The following is a 26,016-nucleotide window of genomic DNA, read 5'->3' as shown; positions in this document are numbered from 1 at the left end:
CACACATTTTTTGTTTTCCTCTAATTTTATCCGTCGTGCTATATCTGGTTCATGCATTTTAGACTATAAAAGCAGTGCCATCTGCATTCTTAACCTAAGCATCAAACACACAAAAACCAAAAAAACAAAAAACCAAAAAAAAAAAATATGGCCGGAAGAAAGAAATGCATGGACATCCATGCAGCTCTGAATCCTCTGATTATGATCACAACGATTCTCCTTACTGCAACGATTGCCATGGCCGGTGATGACGCTGTCGTACCAGCCCAAAAATCCGAACTGGACAAGTGGTTCAATGACATTGTGAAGCCATTCGAACAACATAAGTCCTCGCTTGACTCTGACCTTGCCAAGGCGGAGGATGGAGCCAATAAAGTTGTGAAGGTCATGCAAAGTGGGGGAGACTTCAAGACAGTCACGGAGGCCATCAATAGCATTCCGGCCGGTAACACTAAACGTGTGATTATATACATTGGAGGGGGTACCTACAATGAGAAAATAACAATTCCGAAAGACAAACCATTTGTCACATTAGTTGGGGATTCAAAGAACATGCCGAAGTTGACATTTAATGGTGATGCTGCCAAATATGGGACGGTGGATAGTGGTACATTGACGGTGTTATCCGATTACTTCGTCGGGGCCAACTTAAACATCATAGTAATTCGTTTCTCAAGTTCTTTAGATATTGTGTTTAAGTTCAAAATTGTGGCTCTATCTTTAACTAAAATATTGTGATATTTATAGAATTCCTCGCCAAGGCCCGATGGAAAACGAGAGGGTGCACAAGCAGTTGCCCTGAGGTTGTCCGGGACCAAGGCCGCAATGTATAACTGCAAAATGATTGGATTCCAGGACACTATTTGTGATGATAGAGGATATCATTTCTTCAAGGATTGCTACGTTGAAGGAACTGTGGATTTTATTTTTGGAAGCGGGAAATCTCTCTATTTGGTACTCATCGAGCAACTGAAATAATCATCATATATATCAACCTTGTTTTGGGTCATTTTTGTTCACATTTGGCACATACCAAACTTGATATATACATTCTTTTCTCCTACCGCAGAGCACACAGTTAAATGTATTAGGAGATACCGGAATGACTGCAATAACGGCTCAGGCAAGAGATGCTAAAACAGAAGACACCGGATACTCATTTGTTCACTGCAACATAACCGGAACCGGCAAGGGCACATTTTTAGGCAGGGCATGGAGGGCTAGTCCTCAGGTGGTGTATGCCTACACCTCCATGGGAGACGTCATCAGTCCAGAAGGATGGACCGACAATAAACACCCTGAATATGACAAGTAAGCAAGATTAAGCAAACAGATTATCATCTTGTTTTTCATTGTTAGATTCAATTGAACATTGTTCTTCAAGTTTCTAATTAATATGTTGATGGCACAAATTTGCAGCTCTGTTAATTTTGGAGAGTACAAGTGTATTGGTCCAGGTTCAAGCATGAGCAAGAGAGTGAAATTCACAAAAGAGCTGAGTGATGCAGATGCCAAACCTTACATCAGCCTTGGCTTTATTGAGGGTTCCAAATGGTTGCTTCCTCCTCCAAATCCAAAGGTGTAAATAGTTGGAGCTATCAGCCACAACTGTACATATGAACTATTTCATTTTTTTCCCTTCATATTGTTTTATTGTTTTCAACAACTGTTGAATGTATGATACGATGACAAAATGTATACTTTTATTTTTTAAGTAAAATCTTATGATATTAGAAGATTCACACGATAACAGTACAACATTCTCTCGAGGGCACCCTAAGGTAAAACGGAGATCTTTTATTCACCTCTACTTTTGGCCCGACAAGGTTTACCTTGGTTATTTTCTGCTGATCTTCAACAACCCTCCTCTTCATTTTCCTCCGGCCGGTAACTTGACGGATCAGTTCACTGACAATTAAAACATATGGAACTAATTGCATTGAAAGATCATCCATAGTTCCAAACTCCACTTTCAATAGATATCATCATTCTACTCTCTAAATGTTAGAAGGTCGTTTGTACTAATATGTCTCCAGGCTTGAGTTGTGTCAGTTTCCTAGTTTTAGTGGGATGCCATAACAATCACAAAATGCGTTATATCCAACACTGCATAACTTGCAGTAGGAAACTCCGTCAAGAAGCTCAGTAAATGGACAAAGAACGACGAAATCATGTCTCACGAGGCCGTTCAAGTGGGCATGTTTTAGGCAATTTCCATGAATGGTTGGTCGAGATCAACATACTCGAACGAGGACTTTGAGTGAACACGAGCACCATGGCTTTAATTAATTGGGGACGAGGGCCCATTCCAAATCTGTTCTTTAATCTCAAATGCATGCATCTTCAGTAGTCATAAAGTTACATGGCATTGATGTTTGTCCAGGTTTTTCCTCTGGCTTGTAATAATCGATCGGTTTGCAAATGGCACCTGGAAAAGGTTTGTGGGAGTTTGTGACTAATACAGTCCTTCCAAAAAGCTTAAGGATTCTGGCAGATGCCTCATCAGTTGAACCGCCACTATGATACACGTTTTCTGTGGAAAATATATTTTCTAATTCTAAAAAATTGAAAGTGTCTGAGCCTGGGTTCGAACCGGGGACCTTTAGTGTGTGAGACTAACGTGATAACCAACTACACCAGATCAAAATCAATGATAGTTTAGGATTGTTGAGTTAAATATATATAAAAAAAGACGCCGTTGCCGGGGATCGAACCCGGGTCACCCGCGTGACAGGCGGGAATACGTACCACTATACTACAACGACTTGTACTCCTAGAGATTTTTAAGTCCAATTACATATTAAGCGACATACAAAATTCAGTCTCCAAACTCTCCACCATCAGCACCACTCGCCTTAACGAAGCAACATACTGATCTGGTCGTTATCACTCATCAAATCCTATATATAGCTAGCTCAAATCCCTGGCCGTATTGGCATGGCCAGGTGCATGTTATGGTCGATCAGATTCCACCTTTAAGCGGACGTCCGCATGGTTCGTTCTATGAGTATGTTCTATATATATGCAATTATGCACAATTGATCTGGAAGACCATATATATGTACGTAACAGTACGTATAAGATCTCGATCTACAAGAAGTTTATTTTATGTTTAGGTTATAATATATTAAATTATGATTTTTAAGCCAACCAGGTTCTTGAAGTAAATCACAAGTCTAGCATGGAAGAAGTATTCTTTGGAGCCATTATTTCCTAGGAACGACATTGAAGACTAGATCTGAAATAATTAAATGGCTTAATATCTTGTCTCACTATATAAGTATATATCGATGCCGCCCAAATGGATCGGAGAAAGTGAGAAACTGATTAATCATTTCATTTCTTAATTTCCACAGACAATATGCGGGACCTTAGGCTTCAGCGAAGTTTCTATGCATTTACACCCCAGATAGTGATGATAATGATGACTATCGTTCTGGTTTCGATGAGCCATGGGATCGGACCATGTCAATGTATTAGATTAATTGATATTTGGATGCTTATTATCAGCATATAGGTTAATCTGAACATATATATGTGGTACTCTTGCCACAACACATTGTCACTCTTGCTTGACTAGTGATAGATAATCTTGTGCTTGTCTTGTCCATGCCATGCATGAAAATAAATATGTTCATAGAATAAGTTTGGCATTCACATTCAAGGACTTGAAGTACTTTATGAATATTGACTCCACGAATCACAATCGAGGACGACTTGAAATAGTTTTCTCCTGACTTTGGTCATAGCACTTAATTTCCTGGCCAACTCATCCAAGTTTTCCAATCTCACCGATCTTCTCAGTCTATATAAAGGGGAGGTAGTGCAGACAGATTATGCCACAAGCTAAGTAACAGCGAAAACAACTACAGAGAGAAAGAAAAAAAAAGAACGAGTGAGATAGATATATAATTGAGGAGAAAATGGAGAGGGCAGGCTTAGTGGTTTTGATATGCTTGTTGTGCTTGGTGGGTATGATTCCAATGGCAGCAGAGGGAGATACAACTCCAAGTGAGTGTAAGAGGGAGAAGGATCTTCTCGTTGGTGCATGCAAACGTGTTGTTGTGGGGCTTGAACCATCTGCAGCCTGCTGCCAACGCGTTCTGGTTACTCATGCTGAGTGTGTGTGTCCTTACCTTAGTCCCAAGGTTGCAAATCTTATCAATGTCAATCGCAGCATCAGGCAAATCCAACGTTGCGGAAGGACTGTTCCTCACAACTTCAAGTGTGGAAGTGAGCCCCTCTCTCTCTCTCTCTCTCTCTCTGTGCAGTGACTTCCATGAATTATCTATATATATATGTATGATGTATCGCTCATGACATGCATTATCATTTTATTTGCAGGTGTCACCACTCCGTAAGAAGATCAAAGACGTCGAGTCCTACAAGAACAATAAAAATATATACATATGAATCTTCGCTATCCTAGCTTGAAGTACGTGGTATTTGTGCCAATGAATTAAATAAGGTCGAGATTCAGTGGAGGAAACTCAGAAGGAATGGATGTCTGCCATAATATAAAAAACAAAATTCAGAATGTATTAAGTTCATCCTATTTTGTATGATAATTTAAATATATCAATTCAATGAATATATATATATATAAACATCTTTATTGAAACAAAAACGAAAGGAAATATAAATAAAATTGAGATATGGTCAGCGTTCAAGGATTAAACAATTGCAGTGTAATATAGGGTCCAAAACATATAGAGAGATCTAAGCAAACGGGAAACCAAAGGGGAAAGAGTGCTTATCTCGGAATCTCCAAGTACATGTTTGCCATCCATCGTGATATCTTCAACTTAGAGGAGAACCATTATCACCGCTGAAACATTGGGCTTACCCACTAATATAGATGGATAGAAAACATAACTTAGTAGGGTTCCTATTGTTAGGGCCTAATGGTAGATATTGAAAGTGAAAGGAAGAGAAACGTTGGAGAAGTAACTGTAAATCCATAACTGGTGCAGCCTGCAGGTTAGAGAGTTTATTGGATAGAAGAAGAAAACTGTCAGAAAATAAAGACTTTTTACGCTTTTATCCTCCTATGAAGCAATTAATAAAGAAAGGACAATTTGATAATTATCTGAAAACGGTTACATAAGCCTTATTAGCTTAATCAATACTGATATATCTATATTATATTAACCAAAACATATGTGAAAATACATGAATATTTTTCTACCATATGTTATTTTAAAATGAAATTATATAGTTCAGGGACAAAAAAATAAAATGTAAAATCATAATAGAAATAAAAAACAATCTCTTATGCATATAACTTCTCTCGTATAACTGTCAATTTCCTCTGCACATGCACATAGTGGGTGGTGATTGTTAGTACTCTAATAATCTAAATACATTTTGTCAACTAAAAAATCTGTGAAAATACGTTAATAACCCTAGATTATAGGTTAATTAAATTCAGTTTATAATATATGAAGAATATAATCATAAAAACCAAATTAATAAATAATAAATAATTTTTTTTAATGGATGAATAAGTTATTTTACAGATTTAACTTATTTCTACAATAACTGCACTTTACCGTTAATTTTCCAAAAAATTGGTTTGTCCACATACATTTGTATGTGGGCTGATGCTAGTATATATGAAAGGAAAGAATGATAATTGGTTGCTCCACTTTGATAATTTTCCAAAAATGTGGAACCTTTGGAACTACTAACGTACAAGAAATCAAAAAACTTGAGTTTGCTTCTCAAATAGATCTAGAATTCCGATCCGAAGTTTCCACACAGCGGTCAATATAAGCCGTCTCTCTAGGTCACTTTCCTGGAAATTTGATGAAGAACCTTCATTTTCTTGTCCTCGCGGAGCCAAATATTCAATCAAAACTATTGATTAATCACACTAGCAAGTGCCCCGCACGATGCCGCGGGCAGCGAATTTTTAGCTTAAATCAATATTTCAGGATCTCAAAGTGATATTATATGTATAATATATTACTATACCACCTTTTTAAATTATTTTCATTTGTTCATGGTCAATATAGGAAGGTTGGACTTTTGGTGAAACGGTTGGACTTTTGTTCAAAGTTTGATTCTAATTATAGTAGTGGAGATAAACAAACAGATTTAACAGACTTATGGCATCGATCCATGATCGATCATATATTGTAAACATTGTCTACAAGATTTTAAGTAAGCCTAGTTATATGGATTACTCTCACCACTCACCATTTTTTTCTAAGTTGGTGATGTTCAGGGCCGGCCATGAGGAGGGCAGCCAGTGCTACCGCACTGGGACAGGGCCCAAAATTCTAATTTTTTTGTCTGTCTGTTTGTTTGTTTTTTTTCAATGTAAGGGCCAATTTTATTTTTCTATTTGTTTTTGTGTGTGAGGAATTGCCAATTTTTTTCTTTGCACTGGACTTTAAATTTCTCAGTGCCGACCCTGGTGATGTTGTCCCAAATTTTAGATGTTCCCTTCCATTTGTGTGTTTTTTCTCAAGACCAACACAGCCGAAGCTAACCCATTCGATCTGTTGCCGAGAAATACAAAATTCATTCTCTTAAAATATAACGTTTGATCTAATTAGAGCGCCAATTCATTTAACTACACTACACCGATAACCCTAACATATGGGTTATTCATTAATCGTAGTCGCACAAACACTGATGCCTCTCAAACATATGAGTCATGAACCGGTGGAAGTTACTGCTCAAATTCTACACATGGTGGTTCTATGCTAAGCCGTTTTACCAACGGTTACATCACCAAGTGGTTATCATTGAGGGGTATAACAATGCAAAATCTTATGGTACACTACCACATTATATTGTGCATTCATACATGTTATGCATCCCGAAATTAAGCGATTTTCACTCGTCTCGTAATCCTGTAATGTGAGTAGAGTTAGAGAAATAAAACATAGTTATCCGAGTACCTATAAGCCCTATAGGCCGTAGCTTGACTAGTGCTTACCGGAGCCCGCCTTTTCCCGCAAAGCCAAATAAGCTCATCACCATCCAGATAGCACCAACAAATTCCAAACTTCCATGGCCACCACCAACCTCTCATTCCCCCACTTCTCTCTTCCGTGCCACCACCGCCACCACCATCCCAACTTCTTCACTCTTCCGACCCGGGCCCGACCCAGCCAGAGAACCCAGACTTTCGGGAGTGACAAGATTGGAGATTTCGGGGCCAGAGACCCGTACCCGGCAGAGATAGCAAGCGAGTTTGGAAATAAAGTACTTGGCTTTGGGAACACCGAGCACAAGATCCTCATCCCAACTGTCTCTGCTTCCTCTCTTGCCGAGCAGTTTAGGTTTTTGTAGAAGTGTTAAAAAGAGAAGTTTAGGTTGTTTGATTTCCTTCTATGCTGATAATAGCTTGTTTGTTTATCATGTAACTCTCACTTCATCCTGCAGTTCAAGTTCATTGCTAGCTTATATTCGAACCGAGCACATATAGCTTGTTTGTTTCAATATATACAGAAGATTTTGCTAAATACTTGAAGGCATCAAAAGCCTTGTTAGAGCTGCACTTCATTCTCTATTCTTTCTCTAATACTATCCAAGTCCAATTCTTATCTACCAATACAAATCTATATCTCTTATGATGCAACTAGCATGATAATGTCCAATCTAGGGTGAAGAGAACTTTATCCAACTTCACATTTCACTTCTCAGCAAGTAATAACATGAGATGTAAGTAATAACATGACATGTTAGCTTCATTGAGGAATCAAATTTATAACCTTCGTGATTGAACTCTAGTTTTCAACAAAGAAACCTGAACTCAAATAACATGGTCTAACCAATGCCCTATTTTCCCAACAAATGATCGGAAAATTCTCGACTCTTCTATTAACAGGTCGTGCAAGCGACCCAACACTTATCTCAAATCTTAAATCTTGTGAGGGTGAATAAATAAATTAATTGAAATTCAGGGGTTCGACATCTTGGCTATCATCAAATGATTTATTTAAACCCAAAGTTGCAGAAGTATATAAGGCACAGCCTTCCTTCCGCCTCCTCCCACCAAAAATAGCGAACATCAAACACAACTACACAATCGCACTAATGGAGAAGCTCAAGTCTTTAGTTCCCGAAACGTTAAAGCAAGCAATCGCAGACAGCACAACTGACCATGTTCCCAACACATGTTCCTCCCTCCTCGACTTCCTTCTCCACTTTCCACTTTGAGCCCTTCCAGCAAGTAAGTATTTCATGCATTCTCACATTTCTACTTCCCCGAAACTTTCTCGAAATAGTAACCGAAGTTAATCTGCTGTGAATTGCCAGATGATTAAGGACCTGACTGACCCGGAAGTTGCTCTATGCGGCAAGAATAAAGAGGCTGCTTTGGAGAATAAGCAGAAAGGGAATGTGTGTTTCTTGAAAAGTGATTATACTAATGCTTTGGAGTTCTATACCCAGGTACATTATGGGTTTTTAGTTAAGAGTTACTTCAGTTACTTCAGTTTGTGTAATTGGAATTGGTTTTGTTTTAGGCATTAAGAGTTGCTCCAATGGATGCACAAGAACAGGACCGGAATCTGGTTGCTACCTTGTTTGTGAATCGGGCTGCTGTATTGCATGTGAGTGTTAATGTGATAAAGTTGGATTCTTTTTTCTTTATAAACTCGATCAAGTTGGCTTCTTTTTTTTGATAGATTTGGTTGGTTTAATTTCTTTATTGATTCATGTGTTTTGGTTAGAAAATGGGGCTTGTGAAGGAGTGTGTAAGAGACTGTAACCGGGCGGTTCGGATTTCCTCAAACTATGCAAAGGTGGGATGCTCTTTATGTGTAGCTTTCTTTGTGTATGTGATGGAGTTGATGCATTTGTGAATATTGAGCAAGAGAGACAAAGAGAGTTACATTAGCTTTCTCCGGGTTTACTTTGTTTTATTTCTGTTGTAGGCATGGTTAGAAGAGGTAAGGCAAATGCATCTATGGGGAAATATGATGATGCAATACGTGACTTGGATGTTGCAAAGATTGTGGAGGCATCAGTTGGTGGAAAGAAACAGATTGAAAGTGAGATGAAGATAGTTTGGAGCAACAGTGTAGAACAGCAAGTCCATCGACACAACATAATCAGAATAACTCAATAATGTTGGGTAAGATTACTGGTTAGAATCTACTGCTAATTATGAATTATATACTGGGCTCTTTGGAGTTTGTGATTGAAAAACTGCTCATTCTGGATTATTAATCATTTTTCAGTTTCTTGCGATAATGCTAAACTCTGGATCCCTATGTTAAACTTTGATAAAAACTAAAAATGAATAAATCAAGTTGGAAATACAAGAAAGATACAAAGTACAGAAGTTTTATCTTGGGTCAAAACAGGCTGAGATAATATCCTCACTTTAAATGTACTTTACTTTTGGTATTATTGCACTTATGTAATCTTGCATTATATTTGGTAAAGCATCTAAGTTTTCATGGTTGCCTAGGGATAATACCAGTAGCAGATGTCTAATTTTGAGTTCACTTTTGTTACCTAGCCTTTAGACATAATCTTTACTAGATTAAAGTAGTGCCAGGGCATCATGGACTTTGTAGCTTGTTTTGCTGGTTAAATCTCAAAATATAATCTTATGTCTAACAACCTAAATATGTTTCATTGTAATTCATGAGATGAACCACACCAAATGAAATTACAATGTGTCACCACACTTGAGAAAGGAAAGGGTTTGGCTTCCACAGTGGACATTCTTCAAGTGTCCTTGGTCCATACGGAAGACCCTTTTGCAATGGTATAAATAGAGACATCTCGTTGCGCGACAGTGGTGCTGCGGACAGCATAGATCGACTCTGTCACATTTTTTCATGTTATTATGGATCACATACTGACTTCATTTTCCCATATCTTCAATTCCTCAGAAAAGAGGGGCATTTTGTGAATGATTAACTCATGATTTCAATCAGCATATTCTATTTTGTTCTAATCTTCTCTTCTTCATAGACAGTGATTGTAATCCTCGGTGACTTTCTCCAATGGCTTGCAACCTAAGTACTGATGTAAGTAATACATGTTGGTCTGACAAACCTTAGGCCACATTTTTGATATCCAGAGGATAAGTCAGGATTCCCACTTGAGCTGGTACATTCGTCGGGGCAAAGCCGACAGTCTGGGGCAATTTACAATCCTTGGTCTGTTGTTTTACAACCACTTTGGAAATAGCTTGAGGCTATGACAAGTTCACAACCCCAGATTATAAGTGTGCGCAGACTGCTCAAGCCAATGGGGGTTACTTCATAATCTCAGACTTGTATTCACCCTGTCACCCATACTTAAGTGTCTTGTTTGAAGTGTCAGTGCAAAAACCTCTACCTGATTTTCCAACTCTAGTGTTAAACATTTGAAAATCGTAAAATGAAATCGGGTCAAGATTTCTGTGTTCTGTATGTTCTATAATTGCACAAAAAATCATTATTTACCAGAGTTGATATTGGTGAAGACATAATGAGGTGCAGTTTTGGCCAAAAACTCGTGTGCTATAGTCCACAATCTTGGGTGAAAATCATGGTTCCGACTCTCGAGCAGCAATTTCATTTTCTGGGAATTTTTGTGAGCACATGAATCCACAAGAACATACATCTTTTGGTGTGCTTAAAGCCTCAAACTATCATGTTCTCAAAAACCTCACTTCCATGAGCACCATTATCCTCGCTTGCATATGCATCAGTGCATCACCATACACACAGTCAGCCTCACTTGCCAACGGCGAGGGTTTGGACAGCTCACTAGACTCGACATAAAAAAAAGAAGAGTTGATCAGTGAGAAACATGCTTCAGTGGAGGAAGTACAAAAGGGAACCCCGAGGATTTAACATAAACGTAGCCAAGAAATTTCAGCTGATCTTTGATCGTGCATATACAGGTTCCACACATTGTAATCTGGATATGACATGCTTGCATCCTTAGAAAAATATATCTTTGGCATGTCAGTTCTAATGCGAATGATCTTGGTAAGAACAATAATGTGAGATTTCAGCCAAAAAATCGCGTACTATAGTGTCCACGATTTTGGATGGTAATCATAATGGTCTCAGACAACAGTTTTGCTTCATGGTAAAAGAGTTTTACACGCTGTTAGCCTCGCTTGCATGGACAGTGTCCAAACTAAGCTTAATCAGAATGAGGAAAACTCTGCAGTGAGAAGCTGATGAAATGAGATCGTGAAACAGCAGAGCAAAGGGAACCCGAGGCCTTGACATAAACTTTGGAACAATTTCAGCTGGTCGTTAGTCGAGCATATGCAATTTTTACATTCTAATCTGGATATGATATGATATGATATGAAACAGACTTTGCGCCTTCGAGAAATACTAAACCTGTAGTTGCTTGACATTTTAAGCACAAGGGATTAAAATGGGTCTGTTTGAATGCACAGCAAAGACCCGTAATCGAAAATATTACAATGTGAAAATGAAGATGGAAGAGGTAGATTACAAAAGTATTGGGATGACTCATCCCAGCACATGTGGTCTGATACATGCTACAAGCCTATAAAGACAGTGAAGAACTGAAACAAGAAGAGTCTCTGAAAAGTTCAGCTACACCTGACTTGCAAAGGCCAAAGTGGCATATATTGACAATCACTCCATACTCTATAATCATCACTAGCATTAACGGAATTTTATCTCATTTGGTTTGCTTCCCCTAAATGCTGAAAGAGAGAAGAATGACCTTGTTGCTGAAACATAGAAATGGTAGACAGTATTGGAATCTTATTAAGCAAATAAAAATGGTGTATCAAAGTAGGCGTTGATTGTCATACTCAGTATACTCTACATCTCATGCAAAAGACAAACCTTTAGTTGTCGGTGCTGCAGCTACGTCACGGCTTTCTTGGTACTTAAGAGAAGAACTCTGTGCCTCGAACTTGCTGATATTTGATTGAGCTGTACACACATATCCCCAATAGTTAAACCATCAAACTAGGAATATGTGTGTGTTGCGCACACACATGCAAGGTCAAATCAGCTCAGATACAATTGTTACTATCAGCTTTTTGTCAACTTTCTACTTCAATGATATAATCTCAAAAAACTTTCTACTTCAATGAAACCAAGGGGACACATGTGATGCAAAAGAAACAGAAAGAACAATGAAACTTACCGGAGTATAGTTCGCGAACGTCATAACCTTCACATAAGGTTGTCCTTTGCTGCCCATAGTTCTTTGCTTGAAGGGTAGCCTTTCTGAGTACAGTGTCATCATCCTCTCCTTCTGAGAAGACTGATGGGCTAGACCAACCGGTACTGCTTGCATCTCCCTTGCTCTTCCTAGCAAACTTCAGGAGCCTCTTCAATCCTTTTGGTGCATCCTTTTGGAATATCGCAGCTGGAGGGTTTTCTGCATTTCCCCATTCGATATTATCCTGTTCATTGGTTTCCTCTTGTAGCATCTGGGACAAAGAATGACGGATACGGGGACTTGACAGTCCAGTTGGTGCTACATTGGCTGAAGTGGTAAGTTCAGACTTGCTGTTATTATACGGGGACATGGCCTGATGCTCCTCTATTTCCACCCAAGCACTTGGGGAGATGATTGATTCTTCTTCAACTTGGATTTTTGTTGGTGTCTCTGCAACATCTTTCAAGTCATCATTACTATCAGAACAAACTGGGTCAACCTCCTGTGTCTCATCACATGTCAGGCTATCATTTATTGGAGCTTTTGAATCTACAACATCATCAGGAAAACCCACTGACATAACATCCGGACCTTCATGCTGACTCACAGGATCAGAAGCACTAGAAGCCACCACAGCTTCATGAGTTTGAACCACATTTTTGCTGTTTCTCAACGATTCATCTGATTGAGAAGCATTTCTTGTTTTGTTAACGACAGGACCAGCACCAGAACTAGCTCTAGAACCCTTGCGGAGAAAAGGTTTTGATTCCACTGGGACTACACTGCTTTTCTTGGTCGACTTGTTGACCTTCGCTGGAATTATACCAGAAAAATCACCAGAGGTTGTCACTACAGTTGATTTTGCTGGTTTTGTTGTTCTTCCCGTCTTTCTGACTGCTTGCTGCTGCTGCTTCTCAGCCACTCCCTTCAAGCTCCTATCAGTATTAGCCACAGATTCCTTCACAATTCTCTTTCGCTGTTGGGGCCTTTCAACTTTAGCAGTGGGTGGTGTAGGATTGGGTTTTTGACGAGTGGGAGTAGTGATGGCAGAAGATGCACTAACAGGAGTTTTAGATGGTGATACCCCTGTGGCTCTTGGAGTTGGTGTTGATGGCCATGACTTGCGTGTAGCAGGCAAGGGTGATGTTCTAGGTGAAACCTTCTTGGGAACAGAAGGTTTTAAAGTTTCCTTCTTAGGATTTGCTGGTTGAGAAAGTTTTCCAAGTGATTTTTGGGGCTTCTTCACACGTTTTTTATCACTATCATGCACATTTGCAGAGGCCATTTCTGCTTTCCTTTCATCAAGAATCCGCTGCATGACTTTAAATTGTGCTTCCTTTTCTGCTCTCTTTCTAGAATTCTCTCCTCTTAGTTTCTCATCTCTCTTCTCCTTGTAGTGGTCATAAAACCCACCTTTATTCTCGGCAGGAATGCTCGGGTTTCTGCTAGCTTGTGACTTTGTAGATTTAACAGGCTTGCTTTCCATCATTTTCTTCAGCATCTGGTTCAGTTCGGCTTCCCTCTCTTGATTCCATTCACTCGATGCTGTTGATTTTCTAATAACTCCCTGACTTATGCTACTGTCCACATGTATATCAAGTGGTTTCTCCAAATTTTCCTGGTTGACATCAACCTTTGGAGTTTCAACCATGTTCTGACTTGTACGTAAAGAGTCAGATTCTGAATTCATTTCCTCTGAACATTTTGGAGTCTCACCAAATGATGTACCATTGGAGGTCACAGGAACACAGTCTTCAGAGACAATTTCTGATTGGCACTGGTTTGAAGCTTCCCCCACACCTGAACTCCATCTTCTCAACACTGCTTTATTAGGAACTGCAGAGATATTTGTTAATGAGCTCCTTTTCTGAGAATCTGTATCTTGATCCTTCTGTTTGCTTTCAAAAAGACTGATTGCGTCCTGAACACTCATCCTTCGGACATTAAACTCGGGTTTCTTATTTGAGTGTTCAGATTCACCATCCTCATTAGAAAAAGGTTTTTCCCTAGATGGATAATAGTTGAGGCTCTTAATAGTTAATGCAGCAGCCCTGCGCGACCCAGTTCTCCCTATTTGAACCCTCCGCATTGGAGATGCTGACCTTCTTGGTGTTGCAGTTCTCATAACACTTCGACTTCTTTCTGCAGATCTTTGGTCCTCATCACTTGATTCAGAAGACTCCCCACTTTCAGTTGAACTCTGTCTCTCAACCTGGGCAACTTTTGCAGGCGAAACACTATATTGTACTGGTGCACCTCTATGCATTGGTTTCGATATCTGAGAAATTACATCTGTCTCATCAACACTGTCATTTCTAGAGTAGACTTTGGATGACAATTTTTCATCATTTAAGGGGTCGGTGGTCTTGCTTTCTTGATACTGTTGTAAGAACTTGCAGAAAACATTCCTGCATTTTCATTCATGACATTCCTTCTGTAAGAATATTTAGCAAATGAACTTTTATACACCTATGGAAGCACATGAACAGAATGATTCTTACAAATAAAGTATGGGGTAAGATAATGCAGCTTACCTGAAATCTATTGATCCAAAATGTTGAGAAAACTTCGCTAAATCTGTAACCTCTTCAGTGGAAAATGAAACATGGCAACTCTTGCTAAAAGCCGTAGCTAGTTCCCCTCTTAATGCTGTGAGCCTCAAGTCCATAGCCTGCAGAAGTTCGTTCCTGACAGTACAAATTCCTATAGCTTTATGCTGATGCAACTAGAATTGAACCTTAAATGAAATACAGATAACGAAAACGTAGAATGAAGAATCAACATGAAAAATTGAAAGGACATACTTTGAAGCATCTGGTGATGCAATCTCGACTTCAGGCTGTTGAAAAGAATTACACATTAGTTTCCAGGAAATAGTGTTATTAACAAAACCACATATTGGAACATCTTTTTTTTAAGGTGAAAAGGACCTGGCCATATAATGAAACATGAAACGTCTTAGCTTCTTCCAATTGAGATATTTCATCCTTGAGAGCAGAAGCAGTATGTATAACATCTGGTGAACCAGCAATTTGTAAGAATCTGGGAAGAAAATAAGACACGGTTTGTATCAGGAAATCGACTTCTTAATTGAAAGAAATAATAGCAGCAAGTACCCTAGTGTCAGTGAAAGAATATATTAGTATTCAAAGTCTCTCCACAGTAGACAGATACCAGAAAAATAAGTAAAACAGTATAATGTTAAAAACCTGCTTAAAGTTGATTTTGTGAACCATGCTGCACCATGCAGGCTTACTGGTAGTTGGAGCTTGAAGTTAGCAGTTGATCCCCTCGAGTTTAATTCTTTTACTTCCAGATAATGCGGCAACAGTGGTTCTAAGGGTCCAGCTGCAAACTTTTCAAATATGCCATCACTGGAAACATGCGCCTCATACCTAAAACATCATTTATGTGAGAACTTATTAATATGAAAAGTTCAAACATGGAAATAACAAACGTACTGACAAATTGTATAAACAGGCAGAAACTTTTGAATTTGTGATATGGGTTAAAGTTAAAGATTTAAACCTATAAAAAACATTTTGGTATAGGAGCAGGGAGAGTGCAATTGCAGTTCCCTGAATCCTTTAGTTCTAGACACAAAAGCATGGGTCCATACAAATCACCCAGAAATTCAAGTTGATACCTACTTGGTCCAAGTAAGATTATATCCACATGATGTGGAAGAGTTCCTCCAGTATGGAACCAGAATTTCCTCCAGTTGAAAAATAGAATAACATCACGGTTTCAATACCATTTTTTCGAGGTAGAATTACTTGAGTATAGGTAGAAATGAAGTTCGGAAGTAATTAAATTTAATTCAAAATTAAAACATAAGAATTTCTCAACATTCATCGACGTTTTGATAATTCACCAAGTATAATGTATGCACAAAGAATATATATTTCCAGAATCCAACATAACTTCAGACCAAAATCATAGACTGAAGTAAAATGTAACGAAAAATCTAACCTGTTGTGGGATGGGAAAATATGAAATTCAGCAAAATCTAATGGTGCATCCGCATCTATTTCCGCCTCCATTTCCAATGAGCTTCAAGCAGAAGCAGACCAACCTGATTCCAAAAATGGACAGAAAATGAACACAAAACAAGCAAGGAGAATTAATATCAGTGACCTTTCAACTAAGGAGAGAGAAACAGTGTGCTCCAGTCAATCAAGCAACAACCTTTTCATGCCAACTCATATAAAAACAATATTTATTCCAATTGTCACACCGACACTCCATGAATGTCATTATCAAAAGCTCAAACACAAGAATCTAAACACGAAAATATCTAACGCATTTCGATCACAAAGCAACCGAATTTAGCAGCATTGCTTATCCAAATCAATCTCAACATTGAATAAAAAAAAAGTCTGCTGATTTTTCAAGCAGATTCGTCTCAAGCTCAAATCTTTTTCAACTTTACCACAATAAAACTCAGCATTTCAAATTCAGATCTAAGAACTACCAAAGCCCTATATCAGAATCAAAACAACACTCAAACTGAAATCAAACCACAGCCAAATTAAGTCAAAGCTAAACTGAGCTATGAGCAAAGATTGATGCAAACTCATTCATCCTAATTTCAACGACTCAAAATCAGATAAGAAACCGGAACCGGAGCCGGAAGAATCAGAAGCATGAGACTTTGGGGGAGTGTGAATGCGAGTAGAGTGAGGCGGTGAGTACCTGAGAGATCTGCAATGGCGGAAATGCAGATGGAGAAGAAGAAGAATGAAGAAGAAGGTGACCAAGTGTGAAAGGAAAGGAAGCAATGAAAAAGCAAAAGGTCGTTCCTTTGGCCTCAGAGTAGAGCTGTGGCCACTGGTTCTTCTTCTACTTCTTGAGAGAGAGAGAGAGAGAGAGAGAGTCAAGCGTGAGAACAAAGACTTGGCTTATTCATTCAAGTGAGGAGCTAAAAAGAATGAGCCTCTAGACTTTTACACCGCACCACTCAATTGTTATTATTATTATTTTATTTTATTTTTTGAAAATGGACAATTTTGTCATATATATTAAAATATGAAGGTAACATAGACATAGAACACTCTTTAGAATTTTGAAACAATTGAACTATGCGAGTCAAATAAGAATACTATATCTAACTCAATGCTACCAGACCATTAATGAGCAAGTGCCGTAACCAAGAATCTAAGAACAAAACTAAATGTGAGAACACTCACTTATTATCCCACTAGGGTTATCCTACTTATAAGAGGTATATTATCAAGATCTAAAGAGTCAACATGACCCTAGAAGGTCCCTTAAACCCTAAACCGCAAAAACCACATCGCCAGAGTCAACCCTACGCTTGTTCGAATTGATAGGTTCCATAATTGAAGACCAATATAATGCTTGACACCAAACCCTAGCCCAAAACCATGAGCTAAGGGCGGCAGCTCTATTGCAAACAACATCTGCCCACGTTACCGCCTCAGATGGCCATGAACCCCGACCAACACACACTGTGGAACCACAAAATCTAGAGTGAGAGGAAGAAGAGACTCGCCAAGCTAAATCACCAGATTCAGCCGACCATACTTGGAAGCAACTCCCGATACCTCCACCTCTATCGACTACCGGCGAGCTTGAAGAATCGCCATGAATGGAAGTTACCGAGCCACCATCCAAGGAACCTTGGAGATGACAACCTCTATGAATCTCACTGGGTGCCCAAAACCACCCCGAAAACTGGAGCCAAATCGAACCACCGAACTCCATACTTGCCATGGCCGCCACTGCCTCCACAAACCTTGAACTCGCCGCTACCACTGATAAGAGCTAGGGTGAGGAGAAGAGAGAGATGAGAGAAACAGACCATCTCTTTAGTAAAAACTTATACATGATTATTATTATTATTATTATTATTAGTTTCTTGTTAAATCTCTAATGCATTACTCTCTCTTTTATGTAGAATTAGATTTACGGCTAATGATTGGCCATCGCGAGAATAAATGTGAATGGCTTTCAGTTTAGTGAAAGTAAATTACGAAAGATTAATCTCACGATAGAAATTACTCTTTCAAATTCATGCGTGTAGTTGACTAAACTAGTGAAATAAGTGATCGATTATTGTTAATGTTGTGTAACACTCGGTTTAGTACGTCGTATTTCTTGTGGATGAGATACGTCGTACTCCTTGTCTTTTCCCTGTCACAAGTGGCACACGTTGTCAAAGTAGAGACCATGGCGGCGTGGTCTTCAACTCTCCAACGCTCAAGTTAGGATGGTGGTAATTTATGCAGAGTTACAGTAGGGGATTTAGTGCACTTAACTTATGAGGTCAAGAGTTTGACCTTTTATTGTTGAGTTGAGGTAGATCGTTTACTTATCTTTCGGTGTGGGATGAGGTCCGATTAAGGTGTTCTCTGGAGTCTTCTTTGAGATGCGCGTGAGGGCGCGTCCGTAGTCAGTTTGGACCGCGGGGAGGCCCATTGCGTAGCTAGTGCGGCTGACTCACTGTCAGTATTGTAAGACTGTGCTATATATTAGCCTTAATGCGCTGATAATTGTGTTGATTATAGCGGGTATAAGCCTATATCAACAATTATTGAAATAGTTCACATATTAAATTAGTATATTGTTAGCACGAAATAAATGAGTTACTCTTTTAAATTCCGACTTTTGGTTAAAGAAAATATCAAAATGATTGACTAGTGAAGTAGTGAGTGAATTGATGTCTAGTATTTATTTTAATTTATTAGTTGAAGTTACGAGGAACATGTTAAACTCTAGGAATGAAAATTCTCTTCTTTGATAAGGATGGGTGTTCTTGAAAAAGCAATGGCCACATATTGTTTATTCCCTGAAATCTTTATTTGTTTTTGGTCGTGATTATCCCCCAAATCACATGTTGTTGTCCTTTTGCTTGAATTGCTTCACCATATTTAAGGACAAGAAATAGGAGTAGTTTCCAAAAAGGAAATATATATTTGTTCGTATTATTGCTTTTCAGATTCTGGAGAACGGCAACATTTCCCAGTTCATCATACAAATCTCTCCCTCTAGTGATGAATGACACTATTCTTCAAATGTCAGTCACAGATAATATTATGTTACCTCTAATGTTAGTACGTACCCTCTACCTAAAATGGTAGATCTATTTACTTGCCAAAGTTATCGTACATTTATTTTGGAATATATCATATTTCAAAGCCCTCTGTATTTATCTAATGAAGTACTTATTGTATGTTGATTTCGGATTATGTCATTCTTCAAAGTACTGATTACCAAAATAGTATAATTGTTGTAGAAGTTAGTGGTGTAATAAAAGCTGGAGGTGGAAGAAGAAGAGGAAGAAGAAGAAACTTTGGAGGTGACCGAATCTTAAAGCTGACGCTCCACCCATGCCATTCTGTTGCGACCCTTTCAATCCATGTAAAGTGCTGCTCTCACCACCAGAGATAGAAGGTACCCCAGAAAAGAAGGCCAGTACACTAAAAAGGAAGGAAAAGAAGGGGACCTGTGGTCACACACACACACATTCCACTTCCTACAATCCCACATGTCCGGCTCCATAACTCCAACCAGTCTAATTCAGCTCTATATTGCACCACCATGAATAGACACTACTCTTATGAGTGAAGGCAAGAACATAGAGTTATGCTGATTAGGTAAATAGGTGGACTAAATGGTACAAGATAAGTGACTTGTTAGTTGTTACAACTCTACTGGGGCAGCACAAATGCACAATGATTTCAAATATTCAACCATCTACAAGATTAACACAACACTGACTCCTATTAACATACTAACGTAGCAGATGAAGTTATGAACCCATTAGTTAGTGTTAGACCATACATGAACTAGAAGAAAGCAGTACTGTTTTCCACAGCTTCCGCGACTTCGCTGCTAGTTCTGGATCAATGACAAGCTTCTTTGACTGCAAAGGGTAGTACACTACTCGGGGATTACTCGCAAATACAACTGCATTCGTCTTCTACGTTGTTGCTTGATCTTATTTTAGCAATACAGTTTGTTGCTCAATTGATGAATTGAATCCTATTGAATCCAGGGGGATATGACCTCACCTTCCTCAAGCATTGATCGGATTAACACATCAGCAATAGATCAGTAAAGCAAATCCAAATCGGTCATTAGAGTTTTGTTCATGTAGTTCTCATTAATGTTTTAACACTTGCCACCCTAAGAGAGAAAAAGGAGACTATTTATCACGAAGAAAAGGTTAGGTAGAATGGTGGCTTGGTAACAGAATTCCTTTTAAGAAGAATTGTTGGAGAAACAGTCGAGGGAGTATAATTCTGGCTTAACCATTTAGCAGAAGCAAATTCATCTCGATATATTACACAACCATGAAAAGTTACAAATATGTTCTCAATCTGAGCACAGATATAAGGAATTCTGATTTAGGTAAACTAAGGGATAAAAGATACAAGAGCAATGAATGGTAGTGTCATGATGTAGTTGTTGCAGTGGGGCATCAATGAATTCAACCATCTACAAGACGAACACAACAATGGATCTAATGGACAGACACGGCTAAGTGAGGGTGCTGTTGCTGCTAGTCTGCTAGGTACAGATTGAGGACCTCGTGTACTGAACAAACTGAAGAAACCCTTAGTTAGACCATACGTGAACTAGACCAAGCCTATTGCCCGTATAAATCTCGTTGCGCTCTTCATCGTAGAAGAGAGCAGTGATGTCTTCTAATGCTTCTGCGACTGTGCTTCTTATTCTGGATGCCTGGACGTGCTTCTTGGAACTGCAACTGCTTCCACAACAATCGCCACTACAACTACATTCTTTTTCCACATTTTTGTTGGCTTTTATTTTAGCAAGGCATTTCCCTGTCAAAATATTGCTGATATTGATGGATCCTGCTGCAAATAGAGTGCATAGACCATTAGAGATCCAAACAAATTTTCATTTACAGGATTAATCTTTAAAAAAGAGCAACTAAAATCATGCTATTAGATCCGTAGACCAGGTGCAACTGCCACCCCCATTTTCAAAAACAACTTTTCAGACCCTTCTACCTCTAGTATTGAACATCAGGGACATCCTCCTCGAACTATATGCAAAGAAATCCATCTTGCATATGGTTCATAGAGAAGGATGTCTATGATGTATTGATGTTTAAATGTAAAAGGTGCTCATCCTGTATAGAGACAAGACAAAATTTACCATTTCCTTCGGCCAATGGATCATCAGAATCTGCCTTGCAGTAAGAAATGATAAGATCCTGGTCACTAGTAATATATATGTTATTAGTATTGCAGTCGGGATGCCACAAAAGATGATCCTCAAACGAAGTCACAAGTTCCCCTCGGAAGTTCCAAACAGCCACAGTACGATTGCGAAACGTTAAAAATAACTGATTCTCGTACAAAAATATAAAAGCTGATGGTGTCATAAATTCATTTTTGCTTACTTCTGTCGTCTCAAAATCACGAACCTACAGAAATACATACAATAGCAGTCAGACTCAGAAAACAAGTGTACGAAACCAAATGAACACAAACAGTACTTCAAGATATGAAAAAAGATTGCAAGATACTCACATCAAGAATCTGGAGATTCTCATTTTCTTGCTTTACGAGAAGCTTTTCATTGAACTGTTCAATGAAATCTACCTTCTTATTCCGATGAAGTAGATGGTTGAAGGATTTGAGAACACTACCATCCTCTATAGAAAGAATCTTTAGAGGAACATGGCTACTGGCTTTATTGAATATTAACAACATGATCCCAGGGCTGCACCAAGAAAACAAACCAAAAAAAAAAAACAGATAAGTGCCTACTATAATATAACAAGAGAACAAGGCAAAATGCAAAAACCACCATCACTGTAAGTGTCTGTGATTGAGTCATGTGAAGAAAGCTTACCTAATTTTAATTTCTTGGACATGTTTATCTGATATGGAGTACAACATTGTATAGTTCTTTAGATCAAACACTTTGTATATACTGGTCAAAAATACAAAACAAAGATTAGTTGAATCAACAACACTAAGATCACCATACGAAGTTAGTAGTACAAACATGAAAATTACCTATCCTGTGCAGAATAAGTGAGAACCTTCCCATTTACATCATCAAACTCTACAAACCCAGGCCACTTTAGTGATTCAGATTCAAAAAGAGCAAAGCCAGCATCTGGTTTACCCCTTCGTATGTATCTGGAACATACAATTTGACAGGATCTTTAGCAAGCAATCAAAGAAACTGATCTAAATTGGGTGATTACATTGTTGTTTATGGTGGGTTATGTGTGTCAATGTGTTTGTTGTTGGAGGCAGAAGGGTAAAGGAATCCACGTACTCAATCCTCGTGCTTCTACATTTCAAAGAACTGAAATTGTCTGAAGCATAAACTGAAACGGTAATAAGTGAGTCATTGTTTTTATTATAAAACAAGCTTCTTATAACTTCATCGGGACTGACATTCAGAAAGCATATCCTCTGATTGGTTTCTGCATCCAACAACAAAAGTTCTACATATCAGATTCCCCTCCATGAACTTCTGGAAGTCATAAACGTATTCATTATACCCTATTCAACAACGAAATCCAAAAAGAACAGCTAGTACCTCGGCTAAACGCTGCACAGACACCAGACTGTGCAAGAGCAAACACAATGTCACGCGCTGCTACAATTTCAATAATCTTTGACCTCTTTCGCAGAAAAGGCAGAACCATGGCACAATGACCTTTCGGATCATGAGTATCATATTCCTCCTGTACATTCAAACATCAGCAGAGTACTAAGACATTTTCAAACAGACCAACAGCAATACCAATCAAAAGCTTGTCACCAATACATCAAACAGAACAAAGCATAAGTAGTCCATATCTATCAGAGTTTAAAGCCCATTTTACACAATAATTGAGCTCAAGTGCATTACAATTTTCAGTAAAGATTGCTCAAAAAACTAACACGAGTTCAAATTTACAACTCCCTACTTCAACCAAGCACCTAAACCTTACACATACACCACTCAAGCATCAACAGAATTCAGATATTTCAAACTGACCAACAAGCATACCAATCAAAAACTTGTCACACCAACATATCAAACAGAACAAAAAGCATAAGTATTTCATATCTATCACAGTTTGCACCAATTTTTAAAAACAATGGAGCTTAAGTGCATTAAATATTTCAGCAAAGACTGTTAATATTGCTTAATTCAAATTCCAAACTTCACCTCATACTTACAACTGCCCACTGCAACCTAGCACCTAAACCTTATTACACAGCATTCTTCCCAAGCAATCAAGTATAGGTATCCCATTCACAAAATGAGCTCCAAACCCAAATCCTATAAGTACACTCTGTAACAGGTTCACACCACTAAGACTGTAAAGCTACACAGCACAGTTACTAAAAACACAAACTCCAAAATACTCCTAGCTCTAATTTCATCATTAAATTTAACATTTTGAGCTAAACCCATTATTTCAAGCTCATCATAAACCTCCAAACAACCAAAAGCCCCAATTTTTTCACCTCCACCAAATTCAAAACCAACTGAAAATTCACATTTACCTGAAGACGAATATTCCTAAACCTCTCCTGGGCATCGCTCATAGTGAAAGCCCGGTCCCTCTTTGAGCTGATTTCACGTCGCTGAAGCTTCTTCACACTATTCACAAACCCATCCACGCCGCCGACACGTGGTCGCTTCCTCGCCGCCGACACTCTCCGGCCACTACACGGCCGCGGACTCGCCGATATCCTCCTCCCCCCGCCTTCCATCTCAAAATCCGAACTTCAATTCCGAACTAGCTAAAGCATGCTTCAAATTTTCTCTCTTCAATTTCGCAATTGATTATTGAGCTTGTGTAGCATCGGAGGAACCCTAGATTCTCCGAATTTGGGGAAAGTGAAGAAAGATTGGGGCTTTGGGTGATTGGAGAGACGAGATGAGCTTCTCTCTCTCTCTCTCTGAGTCGCCGTCGTCGGAGATTTGGGGACGTGTGGAAATGGCTACTAGAGCTGATCTAAAAATTTGAAATCAATTTGGGAAAGAGAGTGGACGGCGAGTATTTGGGCCTTGTTTACAGGCCTGGGTCGGAGCCTGACTTGACCCGAATTATGAGAATTTCTTTTGGCATTTGAGATTATTACTAAAATACTCGTTTGTTTTTTTGATCATTTCACGACCCTTAGATTCTTAGAATGTGGCATAAATGTCAATTTGTTTGATTACAATCATTACATGTAGTGTTTAGGCTTGATAATTTGAAATTTCTTTGCCTAATGACAATACAGGTAATGATTGTGGATACTTTTACCGAAATTAAAGTCTATAAAATTTATTTGAAACATTAAAACTTATCTGTTTAGAGTCCACTTTAATGGTAAACGGTTGTTACTAATTTTTGTAACTCGATCAATGTTTGGTTGTCTAGGGCACATGCATATTGAGCGTTTCGTTTTAGGTATGACTGAAATAGTGTTGGATACTTCTTTAACCAAATGTTCAAAATAAAGCTTCTGTATTGCCAAAAACAAATAAAGCTTAGTATAAAAAAAAATCGTTGTATTTCACCTTACTATGAAATGATTTTCACACCCCGTTTTCAAAAATTCACCCTTGTACGTGCTCATGTATACAGGATTGTAGGGTGTATATATGAACAAAGCCAGGCAAGTGGTGACGATTCCGATCAGTGATTCAGTAAAGTAACAGGTTCAGTACTCCTCTCTGCGGGAAGAAGATGAACATGGTGGGATCCTAGCTTTCATTATACTCTTGAGTTAGTTGAGCAAGTAGTTGAGCTGGTGTGTGGTACTGAGGACAGTTGGAAATGGATTGGAATGAGGCAGCTGGAATCTGGACCTCTTGTCTTTTTTTTTGGTCCAACTGGACCTCTTGTCTTGCAGAAGTAGAAGAGTACCCTAGCTAGTAACTACGAGGTCTGGCTCGTTTGTCTGCTGGACAAGATCGAGCACCCATATATATAATTTTCTTTCGTTCTCATTTGCTAGAAGCCGAGCAGCTTCGTGACAGTTCAGTGTTTCAAGTCCCTTCCTAACTAGCTGCTAGTGGATCCATGCAGTTTAATTTCCTTGCGACCAATAATGCATGCATAATTAACAAGCTAGGGCTAGCTAGCCATTGCACTTCGCTTTCGTCTACCTCATCTCAATTGGGATGAGTACGTTTGATTCTAAACTGGTCCGCGTCGTTGTAAGAACTGAAATTGAACCTACCATACACACCCATTTTTGAATTATCCGTCAACGCAACTAACACGAGTGGTTGGTTCAAAAGAAGATGCGATCGACAACAAAATTCGAGCGTGCATTACATTGTTGATCGTAGTGAGGTCAATTGAGGATGAAAGTATCAACTCTACTCATTTAATTAAAGTGGTCGTGTTGGTGTAAATGTGAAACGACTAATAATACTCGGAGACACATCGAAAGTGAAATTATTCGTAATGCATGAATGTGTCACAAAAACTATAATTAAAGACGTCTAATAGAATTGAAATTTGAATAAAACACGCCAAATTTTAGGAAATCCTAAATGACAAACGTCACCATTGGTGGTGCCACGCAAACTCGGTTGCATAACAGCCATGGCCGGCCCCCTCCTCCCCGGAGCCCGAGCTCATTTTTCACGTACGTAGCTCTATCTTCACGTGCAATCAAGAAGAGCTATTGTAGCTAGGTCAGATTTGGCTTTGCTTAAAAGCACTTTGTGTGAAAGAGAGAGGCCCTGCCTGCTAGGTAGTGCAGCTGTAAGCGTGGAAGCAAAGGAGCACACTCACATGCACACAAGCACACACGTACATATTGCCCTCTTCATTCTTCGATCTTCATCATGCATATGAGGCCCTGAGGCCCCTGACAGTTCATGACCTAGTTCAAACACAACAGGATAGCTAGTTTCAAACTTGGAGAAATTCCCACCAGG

General features: G+C 38.8%; 5 protein-coding genes and 1 non-coding gene across 7 annotated transcripts; 3 read left to right on the top strand and 3 right to left on the bottom strand.

Moving 5' to 3' along the window:
* Window positions 1-147: 147 nt before the first annotated feature.
* LOC126802888 (putative pectinesterase 63) lies at window positions 148-1,585 on the top strand. The gene is made up of 4 exons (XM_050530596.1): window positions 148-660; window positions 748-954; window positions 1,070-1,311; window positions 1,420-1,585. Exons 1-4 carry the CDS (start codon window positions 148-150, stop codon window positions 1,583-1,585), a joined length of 1,128 nt encoding a protein of 375 aa, XP_050386553.1.
* Window positions 1,586-2,693: 1,108 nt separating this feature from the next.
* On the bottom strand, window positions 2,694-2,765 carry TRNAD-GUC (transfer RNA aspartic acid (anticodon GUC)). The gene has a single exon. It is a non-coding gene; the product is annotated as a tRNA-Asp (tRNA).
* A 1,071-nt stretch (window positions 2,766-3,836) lies between these two features.
* LOC126803071 (uncharacterized) lies at window positions 3,837-4,605 on the top strand. Its single transcript, XM_050530819.1, has 2 exons — window positions 3,837-4,233; window positions 4,345-4,605. The coding sequence occupies exons 1-2, from the start codon at window positions 3,924-3,926 to the stop codon at window positions 4,359-4,361; spliced, it is 327 nt and encodes a 108-aa protein (XP_050386776.1). The 5' UTR covers window positions 3,837-3,923; the 3' UTR covers window positions 4,362-4,605.
* Window positions 4,606-8,052: 3,447 nt separating this feature from the next.
* Window positions 8,053-9,742, top strand: LOC126803787 (uncharacterized). The gene is given in 8 exon segments (XM_050531526.1): window positions 8,053-8,173; window positions 8,267-8,409; window positions 8,484-8,570; window positions 8,691-8,762; window positions 8,895-8,898; window positions 8,901-9,052; window positions 9,201-9,234; window positions 9,618-9,742. Coding segments are annotated over 8 exon segments (738 nt in total).
* A 1,559-nt stretch (window positions 9,743-11,301) lies between these two features.
* LOC126801915 (uncharacterized) lies at window positions 11,302-16,961 on the bottom strand. The gene is made up of 9 exons (XM_050529407.1): window positions 16,819-16,961; window positions 16,096-16,198; window positions 15,333-15,518; window positions 15,054-15,165; window positions 14,928-14,962; window positions 14,658-14,810; window positions 12,106-14,531; window positions 11,799-11,888; window positions 11,302-11,680 (listed from the first exon to the last, which is right to left on the bottom strand). The coding sequence occupies exons 2-9, from the start codon at window positions 16,164-16,166 to the stop codon at window positions 11,613-11,615; spliced, it is 3,141 nt and encodes a 1,046-aa protein (XP_050385364.1). The 5' UTR covers window positions 16,167-16,198; window positions 16,819-16,961; the 3' UTR covers window positions 11,302-11,612.
* A 3,441-nt stretch (window positions 16,962-20,402) lies between these two features.
* On the bottom strand, window positions 20,403-24,072 carry LOC126802361 (uncharacterized). Of its 2 annotated transcripts, none has more exons than XM_050529978.1 (8): window positions 23,637-24,072; window positions 22,678-22,825; window positions 22,411-22,561; window positions 22,143-22,268; window positions 21,976-22,056; window positions 21,651-21,843; window positions 21,274-21,544; window positions 20,403-20,969 (listed from the first exon to the last, which is right to left on the bottom strand). In XM_050529978.1, exons 1-8 carry the CDS (start codon window positions 23,844-23,846, stop codon window positions 20,707-20,709), a joined length of 1,443 nt encoding a protein of 480 aa, XP_050385935.1. In that variant the 5' UTR covers window positions 23,847-24,072; the 3' UTR covers window positions 20,403-20,706. The 2 variants fall into 2 exon arrangements, with proteins under 2 accessions (XP_050385935.1, XP_050385936.1); XM_050529979.1 differs by having other exon boundaries at window positions 20,403-20,966.
* Window positions 24,073-26,016: the final 1,944 nt, after the last annotated feature.

The sequence above is a fragment of the Argentina anserina genome, chromosome 7 (genome assembly GCF_933775445.1).
Source record: "Argentina anserina chromosome 7, drPotAnse1.1, whole genome shotgun sequence".
NCBI classification, from domain to species: domain Eukaryota; kingdom Viridiplantae; phylum Streptophyta; class Magnoliopsida; order Rosales; family Rosaceae; genus Argentina; species Argentina anserina.
The sequence above is the reverse complement of the archived record's forward strand: the minus strand, read 5'-3'. Positions and strand labels throughout refer to the sequence as shown.

Excerpts from the sequence above, each read along its gene's own strand:
- LOC126802888 (XM_050530596.1), top strand. The coding sequence starts at position 148 with ATGGCCGGAAGAAAGAAATGCATGGACATCCATGCAGCTCTGAATCCT. Across the intron at positions 955-1,069 it reads GCGGGAAATCTCTCTATTTG|AGCACACAGTTAAATGTATT; the intron begins GTACTCATCGAG and ends CTCCTACCGCAG. Across the intron at positions 1,312-1,419 it reads AAACACCCTGAATATGACAA|CTCTGTTAATTTTGGAGAGT; the intron begins GTAAGCAAGATT and ends ACAAATTTGCAG.
- LOC126803071 (XM_050530819.1), top strand. The coding sequence starts at position 3,924 with ATGGAGAGGGCAGGCTTAGTGGTTTTGATATGCTTGTTGTGCTTGGTG.
- LOC126801915 (XM_050529407.1), bottom strand. The coding sequence starts at position 16,166 with ATGGAGGCGGAAATAGATGCGGATGCACCATTAGATTTTGCTGAATTT. Across the intron at positions 15,519-16,095 it reads ATTTTCCCATCCCACAACAG|GTATGAGGCGCATGTTTCCA; the intron begins GTTAGATTTTTC and ends ATGATGTTTTAG. Across the intron at positions 14,532-14,657 it reads TTTGGATCAATAGATTTCAG|GAATGTTTTCTGCAAGTTCT; the intron begins GTAAGCTGCATT and ends ATGAAAATGCAG.
- LOC126802361 (XM_050529978.1), bottom strand. The coding sequence starts at position 23,846 with ATGGAAGGCGGGGGGAGGAGGATATCGGCGAGTCCGCGGCCGTGTAGT. Across the intron at positions 21,844-21,975 it reads GTCCAAGAAATTAAAATTAG|CCCTGGGATCATGTTGTTAA; the intron begins GTAAGCTTTCTT and ends TTCTTGGTGCAG. Across the intron at positions 20,970-21,273 it reads TCCATTGGCCGAAGGAAATG|CAGGATCCATCAATATCAGC; the intron begins GTAAATTTTGTC and ends CTCTATTTGCAG.